This window comes from Plectropomus leopardus, chromosome 12 (assembly GCF_026936395.1).
Source record: "Plectropomus leopardus strain MGB_pleo_1.0 chromosome 12, ASM2693639v1, whole genome shotgun sequence".
Classification (NCBI taxonomy): Eukaryota; Metazoa; Chordata; class Actinopteri; order Perciformes; family Serranidae; genus Plectropomus; species Plectropomus leopardus.
The window spans coordinates 21714031-21731232 of NC_142187.1; the positions used below are offsets into that span (position 1 = coordinate 21714031).

Genomic DNA, 17202 nt, shown 5'->3' on the forward strand with positions numbered 1-17202 from the left:
CTACTTGTAATGAAACTGAAATAATGTTTACTGGATGTTATTTTGGCACAAAGTCCCAAATTATGTTTAAGAGTCTGGACCAGATATGAGCATAGCAAGGAAAGTTTCAAAAAGTCTCTCTCTCTCTCAAATACACACACACACACACACACACACACACACACACACACACACACACACACACAAACTTGAAAGATACAGCTGGTAATTTTCTATATTTTCTTACTGTCAACAATCCAAACTAAGTCTTTCTCTTTGGGTACGTGATATTTATTGAAATGGTAACTGAAATGTCTTTTCACCAAAACCTTACAATTTAATATTGAACTGAAACTGAAACCTAAACATATGAACGTGTTTATTTCTGCAGTAAAGTTGAGCATTTTAACATAATATATATATATATATATATATATATATATATATATATATATATATATATATATATATATATGTGTGTGTGTGTAGTTATGCTCCCTTTAAAAAGACTTCAGTGTGTGAAACCATCGGGAACAAAGAAAGACACAAACCCGTTGTTGGTTTGGCCTTTTCATGGAGTTTGTTGACAGTAAAACAAAATATCAAATCAAACCAGCTTTATCTTTTAAAACAGGCATTTACAGAGTTTGAAACACAAAAATGAACCGACTCATTCACTCTCACTCGCTCACTCACGCCACAACAACGTTAGAAACACGGGTATCTAGGCTGGACTCGGAGGTGAGAGTGACCTCTACAAATGTAAGAAACGTCAACATTCACGAGGCGACGGTATGGATCCCCTCTGATCATTCTGATTGATCCTCAGTGTGGGCGGGGCCACCCTCTCCCTCAGGTTCTGATTGGTCCTTGTTCAGACACGGACTCCCCTGTTCTTGCTCCGAGGCGTCCGGCTCGGGAGTGTGGCTGGGGGGGTCATAGTCACAGGCCAGCTCTGATTCCTCAGTGTGGGAGGGGCTGCAGTCAAAGGTAAACTCTGATTGGTCCTCGGTGAACGACGGGCTCTCCTGGAGCACCAACTCCGACGACTGACTCGAGACGTCCCCGGGGCATGTTTCAAACTGTAAATTTGTTTGGTCCGAGAAGTTGACGGGGATCTCTTTGTACGGGAGATCTGGCTGTTCCTCCACATCTGGAGGGTTGGGTTCCCGTGGCAACGAGAGCCCCCTGTGGCGGATGCACAGCTTGTGTAGCTCTGTTACTTCGGATACGGTTGTGCTGTTCCCACTGTCTCGGAAACTGGCCAAAGGAGGGCGCACTTTCACTCCAGTCACTGTCACGGAGCCCTCAATGGCCTTACGCAGCTGGAGACACAGAGCCACAGCCGGCACGACAACAAGAGCGAAAGAGGTGAAGAAAACAGAAGGTAAAAAGTAAAAAAAGGTAATCATTGTGTGATTAATGCATTAATGATCAAATACAAAGGCGTTTCCTAAACCTCTCTTCAAGTACCACTTGTCCTGAATGATACCTCCTCTCTAGATCTTTTATTTCACGTGAAGCGTGCACTTTCTGTGGGCCTGACAGCAGCAACAAAAATGTCAGCTCTCGGTTAGCAGCCTCCTCATGCTCTCTTTCGGAATCTTTGGCTTCAGTCTTTTTTGGATAAAACATATATGAGGATGTCAGCAGCAAAAATACGTAATGCTGAACAGTCAACCATCTGTGCCTGAGCCTCCCTTATTGACAAAGTGAAAGATCTTATGTGCACAACCACTGGGTCATAGACCTTATACGTCTGTTGTTATCTTATTTTTCAAATGTTTTATTGTTATTTTGGCTTTTCACGAGTTTGATATTTTTCTTTTCCCTTTTTTATTTATTATATCTAAATATTATATACATTTTTTAAATTATATATATATATATATATATATATATTTTTTTATATAAAACTGAATGCAATTTTTTTTCTATGTCTCACTTTTCACCCCAATAATCTATTTTCTGTATTAGTGTGTTTGTTGGTTGTTTCCATGTTAAACAATAAAAATTTGATGACAAAAAAATTAAGTACCACACAAAGTACCACTCGGCATGGTGTAGACGTCTCCCTGCTCCAACACAGCTGATTCAAATGATCAGCTCGTTATGAACTCCTGCAGCTGCTTGATAACGAGCTGATCATTGAATTCAGCTGTTACAGCAGAGAGCGATCTAAAATATGCAGCACAAATGGTCAGAGTTCCTGCAGCTTAAGACAAGTTAAATTTAAGACTTTTGAATGACACTCAAATAAATTTAAAACCAATTTTACAATAATGAAGATTTAAGAAAAAAACAAAACATAAACCCACATCAATCACTTAGGGTTAGGAACAATTTTGTCAAAATGTTTATTCAATAAACATTTTGACGACATTGTTCCTTGTTGTAAGATCAACATTTGGACAAAATAATTTTTTTTTTTAAGTTCAAAAGTTGGACGATTTTTTTTTTAAGTGCTGAAAACAAAACTGAAAACCTGCTACATGATTTCGATTTAACAACGCGATGTCATTAAAAAAACAAGATAAAATTCTATTTTTTTGAATCAAATTTAAGACTTCTGACCTAAATGCCATTTAAGACTTTTTATAGATCCAGTGGGACCTGAGGAGAGGTTTGGAAAACGCTGATACACAGGATATGAACAGTTGAAGGAAACACATGCACACCTCTTTGAGAGAAACCACTCCAACCAGACGTCCCATGCTGGTCACATAGGCGTGATCCAGACCCAGCAGAGAGAAGATAGTGTGAGTCTGTGGAGGACAAGAGATGGGTCATGGCCTGGATACGGACTCAGAGGGGGGCATCATTTGCATTTTAGATCAAGGTTATAGAAATGATTATATGGAACAGACAACATAGTTTTGCCTGTTAGAAAAATTAAAATGTTTAAATGATCCACTTGTAACAGGACTAAATGAGGTAACTGCTAAATACACTTTATGAAATAAAAAAAAACAGTGGTGAAATAAAAGCTTTCAGGACATTTATTTTTTAATATTCATATCAAATGATGAAGAAAACAGGCTACTGTGGTATAAAGGTCGATGTTATATCGGGGATTTTGTTTAAACCTTATGCAGAGATGTTTGCTCCACCAGCTGGAAGGGAGCGGGATCAATCTTGCAGTTCTTGAAATCCACCGGCTCGTCGAGCTGCTGCTCCTCCCACTCTGCTATCTGCAACGAGACGGGTGACAACACACTGAAACCTCTCAACTTTTGAGCTGTAAAACTCATTTTTGTGCTTTTTTTGATAGTGTGGGTCTCACATCTGATGGGGTCATGCAGTCCTCCACTTCAGTAGAGTCCTAAAAGTCAAAATGGAGTCAGATCTACATTGTCGCTGTTTGTACACACACAAAGTAAGATTCACACAGTTGTGTACACTAAATAGTGTACAAACACATACACGTAACACAGCAATCTGATGGGTGATTTGTTTGTTGGTGTCAGTGTAGTGTGTGAAATGCAGAAGTGTAACCCAATAATAACTTACAGGAAGAGTTTCAGAGGTAAAGGTGAGAGAAACATTTGGTTTATGGGTGAAACAGTGAACCCAGCACCCAAAAAACTATACTGACAACACCAATAACACCATTAACTGTGACAAATGAAACACAAAACAAATCCTCCAAAACACACGATGACAACACCACACGCAGAACGAGCACTAACAGAGTGAGAGCTGATGAAACATTTTAACGCTGATGTTGAAAACATGATGAAATTGTTACTTCTTAAAATAAATAAAATAAAAAAATGCCCCATCTCTTTCACACACACTTTCTCTTGCTCTCTCTGCAAAGCCACTCTAATGCTTTGACTGGTGCACCATAAATATTTTGGTCCAGCACTCACTACGTGTGTGTCGCAAGGCAACGGTTACTAAGCAACAGTCTCTAGGCGGCAGACAATCTTACCGCCATGGAGATCCTCACTCGTTTGGGCTTGGGCTTTCTTTTTTCAGGAGGAGCCGGCCCAGCCGGGCTCTTCCAGCCGGGGAGAGAAGGCATCAACACAACATTAACACAGCATCAGCGAAACTGGACAGTTTTACCCGCAACACTGGATCCCAGTCTGACTTCTACTGGGAGAGGTCCCGAGATGTGAGCACAATGTTGCTGAAAGGGTATAATTACTACACCAAAGATGAAGGCGAGGGCACAAAATCTGTACATGAAACCCCAATGTTAATGCAACATTGGATACACTGCCAGAAAAAAAGGTATTTGAACAGCGTACATTTTAACATTTTTTTTTCTAGCACTTTGTGTCATTTTGCTTTTCCTGCTTGTGTATTGTGAATGCTGCTATGTGTGTTTTTTGTGTGTATTTTTTTTGTAGTTTGAACATGCTGCTCTTAACTAATTGTCCCTGGTGGGATAAAGTTGTTAAAGAAAGTTAAAGATTATGGAAGATCCAGTAATTGTTTACCTGCAAGTTGAACTTTTTTTGTTTCATGCACCACTGAGCAACTTTGATAGGAATGACTGGCCTCTAACACTGTATCCAGTTTTCTTTATACATCCATGGCTACAGTTCTTTCAAGAACAGACGAAGAATAAGAGAGCGAAGATGATGCATTGTAGTAAACTCAAAAATTTCAAGCATCGGAAATGTAACTTTTAGGTTTTTTTTCACAGAAACAGCGCCGTGCCAAATAGCTATCTGTTAGCAAATGACACGTACAATGTAGCATTATTAACGGACGCAACTATGTTGTGGCGATTATTGCTGATGACTCAAGGAAGAGCAATGTCAAGTGTGAGGTTTTTAGATATAAGGCCAAGCAAACAGGCACATTTTTAATGGCCACTGCACTATTTGATAAAATGTAACAGATGTTTTAAGTTAAGAAACGTCTGTGGGGCAACATCAAAAAGTCAAACTGGAGTGCTGTCCGGTCTTCTCCAAGATGCTAACACGTAGGATGTTCAAAGACGTTTGACTGGCAGTGAATGTGTGTAGTGACTCACAGAAGTTTTAAAACAAAACGCCACAGCATGAGATCACACAGGAAAACCCTGCTGCCTGTGGGTGGATCCTGCCCGTCAGCAGGAGGAGGAGGAGGAGGAGGAGGAGGAGGAGGACGGCATACGCGTGGACTCAGAGAGAGCACACACACCCACGTATACGATGTCACATTCATACAGTACACTTGCACCCACGGATACATTGTATCTGTCTTTCTTTCTCACCTCTAGCAGCTCCTGGTCTTGGTCGGCACAGGAGAGGGTCTGAGAGCCTCAGAGAGAGGAAAAAAATAATCTGTTTTTAACCCTTTGAAACCTGGATTGCCATCAGTTTTTTTGGCTACGTTTTCACAAGCATTTTAACCTTGAAAACCTGAACAAACTGGTTTGATTTCTCTTGAAAATGTGGGCATAAAGGAAACGAGCAATAAAAGATGTCCTACAAATTGCAAGAAATTAGGAAAAGCTGACAGAAAATGAACTGAAAATAATAAAAAAATACAGTAACGGTAAAAGAAAGAGAAAACTTTATAAGAAAAAAAATTTTAAAGGAAAAATGTGAAGGAAACTAACTATAAATATATATTTGCTATTATTTATATTAACATTTATAGCACCTTTTTAGGTCATTTTCTTGTTTTCATTTATTTATTTAACCATTGTATTTTTGCTTATTTTCAGGTAATTTTCTTGTAACTTTTTAAGTAATTTCTTGCTAATTTGAGGCAATTTCTTGTTAATCATTGTCTTCCTCCCATGTTTTTCAAAGAAATCAAGCCAATTTTCCCAAATGCCAATTTGATAAATGATTATTTTCAATCTGATTAGTTTCAATTCTCAGTATCGCATGTCAGTGTTCCTATGTGTCTTAATATGTATGTTTGCAGCGATGTAAAGTACATACTATTTGGCGTCTCTGTGTCGCTGATGGCGGACACAGTTTTCAAGGCAGACTTCAGAGGAAGTTGAACATTGGAAACCACCGGGCTGAAGGAGGAAGACTCCTCTGTGGAGATCTACATGGAAAATATATTAACAGAGGAAGCCAGACACAAGCATGCATGCACGCACACACAAACACACACACACACACACACACACACACACACACACACACACACACACACACACACACACAGCCACAGAAAAGACATATACGAGCACATGCACATAAACAAACAAACAGCACAGGTAAGGGCACAGACGACAGAGACACAGAAGACACGTGTTAATGTGAATGTAGAAATAAAGGACATTCATACAGTTAACAGTAAACACTTACCACGACAGCTGTCCACAAACTCCATCTGTGCCTTTACCTACTGCTACATGCTTCACACATGCTGATCCACTTTTACTCTACCGCTACAACCCAACCCAAGCCAGACTTGGCCCCAGCCCAGCCCTGGCGCCCCCGGACGCCTCACACCTGTTGGGTGCTCACCAGGAAGCGGACCGCTTGGCGAGCGCTGGTGTTGGTCGAGGCGTTGATGTGGGTGTGGGAGCAGGGGGAGCTGGGAGTGCTGTCGGTGGTCAGGCTGGGCAGGTGATCGTGGGTGCCGTTGTCCTGTGCCAGCTGGCGGAGGTACTCGAGCCTCCGCTGGTGGCCCAGCTGAAGGGAGAGCAGCGACTGAAGCTGCAGGCGCTCTATGGAGCCCAGCAGGATCATGGAGTCTGAAGGACGAGGAAGAAAAAGGTGACAGGGAATTTTAAGAAGGAGAATGATATAAATGTCAGTCCCTCCACAATTTTGTACGCTGCTTTTGTGATTTTTGTGGAATAAAATGCCTGATTTCATAGTAGTAGTATGCCCTCTTTCTTTGTTATTTTGCTTTGTTGTGTTTTGGGAAACCTTCCGTAAAACCTTGGCCAAGGGACTATAGATAAAAAATAGCCTATAAATTGTGTATTCATAAATTTACACTGTCCCTTTTCAAATAAACTAAACTTAAACACACATAGAGAGGGGAGCGGATCAATACACTGCAGGCAGCACTACTGAAGAGATATTTTACCTGTTTTAAATATTCAAATTTGTGGTAAAATTGCAATGATTGGACAAAATTGCAAGGTCTCGCAGAATTCATGGGGTTTGGCTGAATTTGCATGAATTGTTGTGATTGTAACATTGAGACTGAAATGTGGCAGACAAAGCTCACAGACGTAACGGGGATTTGTTGTATGCCTGCACGACCCCTCCATCACGGCCTCAGTGAGCTGTTCAGACAAAACTTATGTAGTCTAACGCAACAGCACAGCAATATATCCTGACTTCATGAAGGTTGTAAATTCCTCTAAAACACCTATCCGAGGCTAAAGTTAACTGAATCAGAATCAGTGATAGTGCTTCTCTAATTCAGTTTCAACTCACTGCAATACTTTTTTTTGTCTCTGCCTGAATATGTTCTTGAAATGGTGCTACAGGTGACTAGAACTGGAACTTATTAGCTGGAAAACACAAGATTTATTTTATTTTTTTTCCAAATTCTTACCGCTGGACTCAACCAGGGCCAGTGTTTTGAGATGACCAGTCAGCAGCATCTCCTGCAGATCCCGATAGCAAGAGTTAAGAGTGATGAAGCGCACGTCCCTGACCATGATGTCCTCCACACGGATATTATACTTCCTGAAACATGGAAGAGCAGAGGAAGTGATGAGAAGGTGGAGCAGAGAGATGTGGATACAACAAAGGGAAGGAAATGAAAGGTAAGGGGAGGGGAGATACGAAACAAAAGAAGGCACAGAATCACTTGGAATAAAGAGTAAAAATGTAAGGGACAGCGCCATCCTGAAGACTCACTCGTGATGCCCCATGCCCAGCTCAGGCAGATAAGGGAGTTTCTTGATGCGTATGATGGAGTCGTACAGTGATGGTTGGAGCGACTGGGCCACGGCATTGGCCAGGATCACAGCGATCATCACAGGCAGGATGTGGGAGATCTGACCAGTCAGCTCAAACACTATGACTGCTGTGGATACAGTGTGGGTGACTGCTCCAGACAACGCTGCAGCACCTGTGTAGGAGGGAATTAAAGAAAAATCTTTTTCTGTCTTGTCTCTTTAAAATCCATTCATACAATTTAATAGAGGAGATCAGGCATCTCTTTTTTTAATCAGGATTAAACATTAGACTGTGTAAGATGTGATGTTGAATGTGTGAGCTATCTGTGTGTTATCAATCAGAGAAGATTTTCTAGCAAGACAGCAAATCCAAATCAGATTTTCTGCAGGATGTCATGCTAATTCATAACATTTAGCTCCATCCTGTCACGCTAACCAGTGAGCCACGACCACGGCAATTTTGTATGGAACGATTTTCTATTTTACTTTGGTCCAAAATGTGATTCAATTTAAGTGGAATCAGTTTTCATCAGTCATATTCTATAACCGGTAAGAAGTGACAGAAACGGCTGCAGCTGTGCAGCGGGGATGACTTCAATAACAAAGCAGAGAGGAAAAGTGAAAAGTGGCCTGGAAATTAGTTATCAAGGCAGATTAGATACAAAATGGTGAATTTAGTGCAAAACGAGAATAACCGCCTCTGAATTTTTTGCCTCCCCAAACCACTCAAGTTGCAGTTAGTTTTCATCTGAGTATGAAAATGTGGGCGCTTCACACACATTTTCCCACAGCAACACAGGAGATCTCAGCAATCAGTACAGTTTCAAGGTGGACAACAAAAATAAGTGTCATCGATTCAGTATCTGGCCAGATGTCTCCCTTTCTGTTCATGAGATATAACGTTGAGTAACAGCCAAAAAAGTGTTTTTGCGGAACATTATGATGTCACTTTGAAATTGACCTTAAATATAATATATTATTAGATATAAAATATAATCACTTTATCATTATATCCTGTTAGACACGTGTGAAATTTTGTCATAATTATTAAAAAAAATATTAATTTATGACCAAAAACATGTTTGTGAGGTCACAATGACCTCACTGACCTTGACCGTATACCATCAAATTCTTGTTCTTAAATCCAATTGGACGTTTGTGCCAAATTTGAAGAAACTCCCACAAGGCCTTGAGATACTGCACTTAACGTAAATGAGACAGATGCTAGGTCACAGTGACTTTGACCTTTGACCTCTAAAATCTAATCAATCCATCGTTGAGTCCAAGTGAACGTTTGTGCCAAACTAGGCAGCGCTCATCATATATACAGTACATCGAGATTCTGTAACTGTATTGCTTATTTCTTGCCTCAAATGTTTTCAGAAACATGTTTAATATTACCATTTAATTGTAACGTGATCTGGCCGGCCGCCATTGTTTCACACGGACGATTCCACGTGACGTCAGACGTGCTGCACTCTGGCTGATGTAAGTTTTCTACCTTTTGAGCAAGAATACACCTTTTTTTTCAGTTTTCTCTCGTCATGTAGCAATTCCAAAAGTATTTGTGTCTTCCTACTGCAGAGATGGCCTAGTTTTATGTGCAGGCTTTCTATATATCAGTGAAATACTTCTTAAAGTCCAAATGGACGTCTGAGCCAAATGTGGACAAATTCCCTCAAGGCGTTTTCGAGGTTTCGTGTTCACAAGAACCGGATGAACGGAGAACCTGAAAACATAATGCCTCCTACTTGCTATCACAGGCGCAAAGGTATAAAAAACAGAACTCACCAACCACAGCATAACCGCCGGGAACTATGGGATACACGCTGCCGTCAGCATGTATGCCATCAGGAAACATGGCTGCCATGATCTCTCCAACAAGTCTGCCAAATGCTGCACCTGTCCGTCACACACAGATAGAGGAAGTTATTTAAAGAGGTTCTTTATTACCACTGCAGCAGAAACGTCAGAAAACACAAAAGATTTGATTCACCGATAAGAAAAACTGGCATGAAGGCTCCGCAGGGAACAGGCATGGTGGTGGCCACGGCGGACATCCAGAACTGAGACAGAGAGACAAATGTGAGACGAATCGTCAAGTCATCAAATTTTACAACTTTGTCTCGACACATGTCGCAGGCCTACCTTCATGATGATGAAGAGGATGAGTGTGATGAAGACGTTGACCTGTGGATGTTTCCAGGCGTGGTGGTGGCTGATGTAGTCAAATTCCTCCGCCACGCCCTGGCGGCACCACGTGCGGTTGTCGAAAAGTGCGACCAGAGACTCATGCTGCGTCAGCTGGCGGGGTGATATGAGAGAAAGGTTAGCTGAATGTTTGTTTGTTATTCCACCAGACTTGACAGACGTGTGTAAGAGGCCAGAGACGTTAGCAGTAAAGGCCGTGTTGACATATACAGTACGTACCTGGAGATCGCTGCTGCATTTTATACAACTGGTATTTTAATTGTTTTATTGTTGAATAGTTTGTTTTCAGAACATCCCATGACTCCCCTAATGATAACAATAATGATCCACTTCAATCATCCTGGTAAATAAAGTGTACTGAAAGTGTACTGAATGGAATGAAAGTTTTTTTTTTGTAATATGCGCACTGCAAACTCAATTTTAAGTTCCATTTTGAGAGTTATTGAATTTTAAATGATGACAAAAATAATAATAAAATAAGAGTAAGATAATTCTGAGTATCCTGCTCCTTAATAGAGTCTTAATAGAATCTCATGCTTTACAATATCACAACCTCAGATCACAAATGGACTACAAACAGAAACCAGAAAACTTCCAAACAGTGGCGTGTCAAATCATAGCATCCACAATAATATTGGTATTATTTTTAATGTGATAAGAACAATTCATACTGTGACAAAAGCAACAATATGTTGGAGGAATAATAGCAGCGCATACAGGCCCAGGTAAAGAGAAAACAACTCAGTTATACACACACACACACACACACACACACACACACACACACACACACACACACACACACACACATTTATGGATTGAAGACAATGTTTTGTATTTGTTAAAGTAGATGTGTAATTTTTGATAGATTTTATTTTGTTGTAATATTTATATTTTATACAGAATCTGAATCTCACTATGAGTAACTGTTGTTTTTTACAAACTAATGAACTGAGAGATTATTTTCCGCAGTTTTTACTGAATATTTGAGGGCGAACTCTATTTATGTTGACAAATATAAACTTATAACACTTGTTTTATACATATACATTGTATGGTCTTAAAGTTAACAACAAAATAATTTCAGTATTTCTGTCACATCGTCGAGAATATCTATCACAAAAATACCCTGAAATATTGTGATCTTATTTTACAGACATATCGTCCATACCTACTTCCGATACAGAAAATCTTGTCCTGTAGCCTAAAAATTCTGCGTACATATGCAGATATCTGTTGATAGAGATTACCTGCTTTATAATACAATTTCACTTGTTTCAAATATTGTCTAGAAACAAGTGAAACTTTCTTAATGCCAGTGCAGCCGCTTGTCTTATTCTGTTTCGTGTCAGTATTCTTTCAATAAATGAGCGCCACTGTCTGAAAACTGCACAGGGCAAATAAAAGTTATTCTCTAAACTCAGACAGACAGATGTTTTGAACATGTTTTGACAGTCTGAAAGTCACACAATGAATCTAAATGGCTTGGATCATTGTGCATTGCGACAGGTGCACAGGCAACACCAGCACAAAAAGCATGTGCTCTGCATCTCTAAAAAAAGCTTGAACTACATTTCACTTTATTGTGTCTATTGTCAAATGTTTGCAGTGGCAGAACAATGTGTCTGGAGTATCTGCCTAATCTGAACCAGAGGCTTCTTTCTTTGTTTTATTTTTGCACAAATACTGCAGTGTTGCATCAGCCAATTTTTGTATTTCGCAACTTTAAATATTCATCAACTGAGTTGAAAAGAATAGAAAATGATAAGACTGTGTTAATAAGTGTCAATTTTCAGTTGCAATTATTAAAAAAGGTATTTAATTTCTCTTTGTCTTTATAACAGGAAACATGGGAGCTATTGAACACTTTATGATATCATGTTAAAAGGAGCACAAAATGACCCTCAACCTGACACCAACTCTCACTTCATTTAAAATTAACATCAATCACCCAACAACAGTCGAGGCTTTCATGCTGTCAGAGGAGCGTGAAAGTATTTTCTCACCTGTCCGGCCATGAACTGCCCGAAGCCCGGAGGGAACGTGAGAGTGGAGACCAGCAGGGTGACAAGTGCGGGATACACCAGGCGCCTGACAGGAAGAGATGGACTGCGGGGTCATTAATGGGTGTGCTTGTCACACTGTGTGTGCATACTTGATTTCTGGGTGGTGAGAAACTATAAATAGCTCCCTGTGATGTGTGAAACTGACCCAATTCATACAAGGACTTTACCTACATTCCCCTATATTACATTAACACTGACGCCTGAGACTCCAAAGCCAATTTTAAACACAAGTTTAGGGGGATGTGAGCAGGACTTTGATTCTTCTTGGATTTATTTACAGTTTAGTGGCTTTTCTAGATGTGTCTCGATATTTATTTTAAGAGCTCTCTATGATATTCAGAGCATTAACATAGCAGCAAACAACTATTCGCTATGTAAAGATATGGTGACGTAATCGCCTCGTGAGCAAAGAATACAGTCATGCTGCTTCTGTGTGTGCCGTAATCCGAGCTTCTCTGTCTTTTGTTGTGGTAGATGTCCGGCCACTGGCTAGCTAACCACCACCGCTATGCACTGTGCTCATACGATGATTACAACTAATATTGGGATGACGTTGTCGCAGAAGCAGTTTTGTCTGTAAGTACATTTCATTTTAACAGTTTTAAGCCTGTTTCTTTGCTAATGAAAATAAGTATTAGCATCATCACTGTTAGCCATAGCAGTAAATGCATGGTGCTAGCCAAGCTACCACCTAGCATTAGGTTAGCATAGGGTTATCTTCAAATAAGATCTTGTCCAAATATCGTCACTTCCGGCTCCAAAAACAAAAGATGTCAACAGCCAAAATGCAGAACTCAAGGCTTCAAAACACAAGTCCACAAACCAGTGGGAGACATCATAGCTGCTATTATGTCCATTACTTTATACAGTCTATGGCATTCTTGCTGCTGGTTAAGCCATCTCCATGTTGAGAGCTGTGCGCAGACAACCTCTGACTACGCTCTGAACATCATAGAGAGCTCCTTTAAAGGAGTAATACAATATTTAGGAAATATGTTTATTTGTTTTCTAGCAAAATGTTAGATAAGAAGACTGATACTCTCATATTTGTCCGTTAGCCAGTTAGCTTAGCACAAAGACAGGATACAGGGGATAACAGCGAGCCATTTTCTCTCCCAAAGTGACAAAAGTCACCTACCAGAACCTCTAAAGCTCAAAGGTATTTGTTTATCTTGTACTGGCTATTTTCACAAAAAACAAAGTGTAACAATGACAAGTTGAGCCAAGCTAGCGGTCTCCCCCTATTTCTCATCTTTATGCTAAGCTAAGCTAACACTCTGTTGGAAGTGGCCTCCCACTTAATGTACAGACAGAAAGTGATATCCATCCTCTTATTTTACTCTCCTCAAATAAGTGAATAAAGGCCTTCCTCAAAATGTTGATCCCCGAAAGTTGGTCTGGCTGAAAGCTCGCTAATTAAATAGGATTTTTATACTGAATTGAGTGTGCTGATGCAATGTTTCCTTCAGTTTGATCAACAAAAGTGTTTAAGCTGTGTAACATCAGAAATCAGATACTCACTTCCTCAGCAAGAACTTGTTGATCATCTTCTGTTTCCTCATGCACTCCACAATCAGGCGGTTCAGGTACACAAACAGAGCACCACCAAAACCACAGGCAATCCTACGGACACACAAAGACACACCGGTTTGGTAGAACATCTCAGGACAAAACAAAGCAATCTCACTGCTGCTAAAAAACAATTTAACTGCGCCTGGTTAGGTCACTTCTCTTGGGTTCTTTGACAAGAAACCAACTTCTGTTACTTTTTCATTTTTCACCATTAAAACATTCTGGCATCAAACAAATCAAATTTGTAATGTGACCATGTCGATACAGCTTCTACTTTCAATGAAAAGAGTAAAAAGTTAATTTCATGCCCGATTCTTCGGATACAAATCAACCTTCAGACTCTCAGTAGGAATGTGACCAGGACAAGATTACATAGAGACTCTGATCTCTTAGGTGCCAAACTGCTCTGGGATCAGGGGTTTAATGTGGCGTCAGTACAGAGAAACACACTCACCCGAGGATGGCGAACGCTGGGAGCTCCTGAAGGTCAAACGGGAAGTCAAGACGGAAACGGGTCTTAAAGAGAGCAGTGATGGTCTCTGGGGAGAAAAGGGATTGTTGTCACTCTGTGTACACTGCACAGCAATATGTCCATTTGTTACAGATGCTAATGCAAGAGGTATTCAGTAAATTATTATTTTTAAGTTACCTAATATTTTGAGCTTTTTGAATACAATATCAGAAAAAAAGGTTAATAAAAATCCCACCTCCAATGTATACGCATTTTTAGGACAATTAAAAGATTGATTTAAGACATTTTAATGCCAATTCAGGCTTGAATTTGAGACTGATGGACTCAGTGCCTTTTAAGACTTTTTAAAGATCCACGGGAACCCTGTAATATTGACCACTGCCCCATTAAAGTGATTAGTAATGTAAAGCATAATATAACTCAAATGACATTCCCTAACTTTTTTCAGGAGATCATTTTGAGACATTGTTTATTTTCAATACAGACAGCTAGGGAAAAAACGCACACCAGAGCAAAACCACAAAGACAAACAGATACACAAATACAAAAAACAGTTATTAAAAATGAGCAATAAGGTCATAAACAAATTGTTTGTCCCTTACCTTCCTCCTGGTTCCACACTGCCAGCACTCTGAATATGAAGGCACTGAAGGTGGCAGCAAAGAAGCCCCTCCAGTAGTTCCTCACCGCAAAAAATGTTGAAGTGACCTCAATACTGAACAGCACCCCTGCAATGTACAAACAAACATAAACAGACACTTCAATAAAATAAAATAAAATTCAATAAAATTCAATAAAATGGTTCAAACAGCCAATATAGAAAATGGCCAAAATAGAAATTTGAACATCCACATTTCCATGACAAGTTTGCATCTCAATCTTTTCCTTTTGTATTGCATATTACGCAAATTTTTTATTCACTCATTTGTAGTGTGTAACAGACAGTTATATTGGTCTACTTGTATTGTGATGTTTGTGCTGCCCTCTCAGGTCACTCTTGCAAAAGAAATTTAATCTGTATTTGGTTAAATTAAGGTTTTGTACTTAACATGCAGATGTAGATCATATGATACAATTTGAAAGCTGCAGAATGGCTACTGAGTGCAACTTTTGTTTTTTTTATCCGTTAGGATTCATCATTTTAAAAAAACGGGATAACACATACAGGGATCAGAAACTGTGTCTCAACTCCAGTTGTTGCTTACTTATACCTGCTTTTTTGAGTGCATAAGTGTGTTCACACGCTGCCTCCGAGGCTGACAAATTAGGCCAATGCGTTGGTGCCAAAAACTGCAGTTGTTTGAGTGGCCACTTGAGGCTGGATCCAAAACAGAGTAAATCCCAGTAGACCCCTTTGTTAAAATGCCCAACTTTAGAGCAGAAATAAGCATGTTTACAGCCTGGTTTGGTCTCTACAGCTAACTAACAACTGTAGGGGAGGTCAGCAAGGTGTCACTGCACTCAGACACGCTCAGATCCACCCCTTGCTCTTCCACAGCTCCAACTTCTCATCCAAACAATGTCCCTTCCACCTCCAAAAAAACCAAGATAGTGACAGCCAAGAAGCCAAACTCAAGACTCAAATGGTAGTCCACCTAACAGTGGGTGACATCATGGTAGCTATGCCCATTATTTATACAGCCTGTGGTTTTTACTGCTGTATTTTCTGTTGTAGAACAAGCTCTGTTAACCACAGACCTTATTTCGGGCATCTAACCAAAAACTAATTCAGAAATCCCAATGACCTCAGGACGAGGGAACCAAAAGAGCAAAAATGCTAACTCATTACGGGGTTTTAGGACTCATTACTGAAGCACTCTATTAAGAACAACAACAAGAGGAACAAGACCAAGAACAAGAAGAACAAGAATAAGAGCAAGAAGAAAAAATGAGAACAAAAAAAGAAGAAGAAAAACAAGAAAGACAAGGAGAGGAACAAATAGAATAGGAAGAACAGGAAGAAGAAAAACAATAAGGAGAGAAATAAGACAAAGAAGAAGGAGAACATGAAAAAAACGAGGAGGAAAAGAAGGGCGAGAACCAGAATGAGAAGAACAAGAAAAAAAATCCAAGAAAGAGGAAGAACAAGAATCACAAGAAGAAGATATCTAATGTTGTGATTGTCATTTCTGTTAAGTGCAAGAAAGTCATGTTCAGTTTGGGACAACACAACACTGTGTACTGACGGTAGTTTTTGATTTGAAACACAAAATTGGATCAGAGGGCACATTTTGACATGACAGTGACTCTAAAGGAAAGCCCCTGAGAACAATGTGAAACATCGTCTTTGAGAACAGTCGCTGAATCAAAACATGTTAGACGTATGGACTGACCAAGATTGGCAACCACTCTCCTGCTAGTGGGACACATATTCTCTTTATCTTATTAGCTGCTGTAATTATCTACCATAATTAGATACCATTCAATCAGAGGCTGCAGCCATGTTGTCTTACCTCCAATAGGGGCAGCGAAGCAGCAGCCCACACCCACCGCACAGGCAGCCGATAGCATCTCCGTGTTCCTCAGCTCGTTCTGTCCGACAAGAGTCAGATATACACACAGGTAGACACACACACACAGCCATGCATTCAAGCAAATACACACACACACATTCAAATCCCAACAGGTGTACGCGTGCGTGCCACAAACACACAACAAATGCATTTCTCGTGAAAAATCAAAGTCACCAACTGTTCACAAATGCAACAGTTTTACTGTGAAGCTGCCGCTGTATCTTTTCACATTCGAAGAGATTACACAAACGGATGATGGGAAATGGGAGGCCATAATTGAAAACCCAGGATTGAGTGTTGGAATCGTGGGAATGAGATGTTTGTATAGAAGCAAAGACGGCACAGATCGATGCCTCGCTGCGACGGTTCACTGAACAGCATCAAACAGCGCAGACAAATGGAAAAGCATCAATCTATTTCAGCTTCTGAAATGGACAGCATGGATTATTAATGTTGATGAAATTGCCAATAAAGAAACTATCTGGCTCGTGCATTTCATACCTTGCTCCCCTCAAAGGGTTCTTCCTTTAGCAGTGAAAGTGGGAAAAGAAAGACAGAAAT

General features: G+C 40.0%; 1 protein-coding gene across 2 annotated transcripts in view; it reads right to left on the minus strand.

Annotated features, from left to right (window-relative positions):
• Positions 1-427: 427 nt before the first annotated feature.
• clcn2a (chloride channel, voltage-sensitive 2a) overlaps positions 428-17202 on the minus strand; it is a 45696-nt gene continuing 28921 nt past the window's right edge. For both annotated transcript variants that reach the window (XM_042496982.2, XM_088085495.1), the window contains 19 exons: positions 17143-17166; positions 16582-16660; positions 14731-14856; positions 14111-14195; positions 13606-13707; positions 12025-12127; positions 9956-10111; positions 9804-9873; positions 9599-9709; positions 7767-7980; positions 7459-7592; positions 6396-6640; positions 5871-5982; positions 5192-5238; positions 3914-3982; positions 3263-3301; positions 3066-3170; positions 2658-2744; positions 428-1304 (listed from right to left, as the gene is read on the minus strand). In XM_042496982.2, coding sequence (XP_042352916.1) covers positions 789-1304; positions 2658-2744; positions 3066-3170; positions 3263-3301; positions 3914-3982; positions 5192-5238; positions 5871-5982; positions 6396-6640; positions 7459-7592; positions 7767-7980; positions 9599-9709; positions 9804-9873; positions 9956-10111; positions 12025-12127; positions 13606-13707; positions 14111-14195; positions 14731-14856; positions 16582-16660; positions 17143-17166 — 2424 coding nt within the window. In that variant the 3' untranslated portion in view covers positions 428-788. The remainder of the gene's footprint in view (positions 1305-2657; positions 2745-3065; positions 3171-3262; positions 3302-3913; positions 3983-5191; positions 5239-5870; positions 5983-6395; positions 6641-7458; positions 7593-7766; positions 7981-9598; positions 9710-9803; positions 9874-9955; positions 10112-12024; positions 12128-13605; positions 13708-14110; positions 14196-14730; positions 14857-16581; positions 16661-17142; positions 17167-17202) is intronic.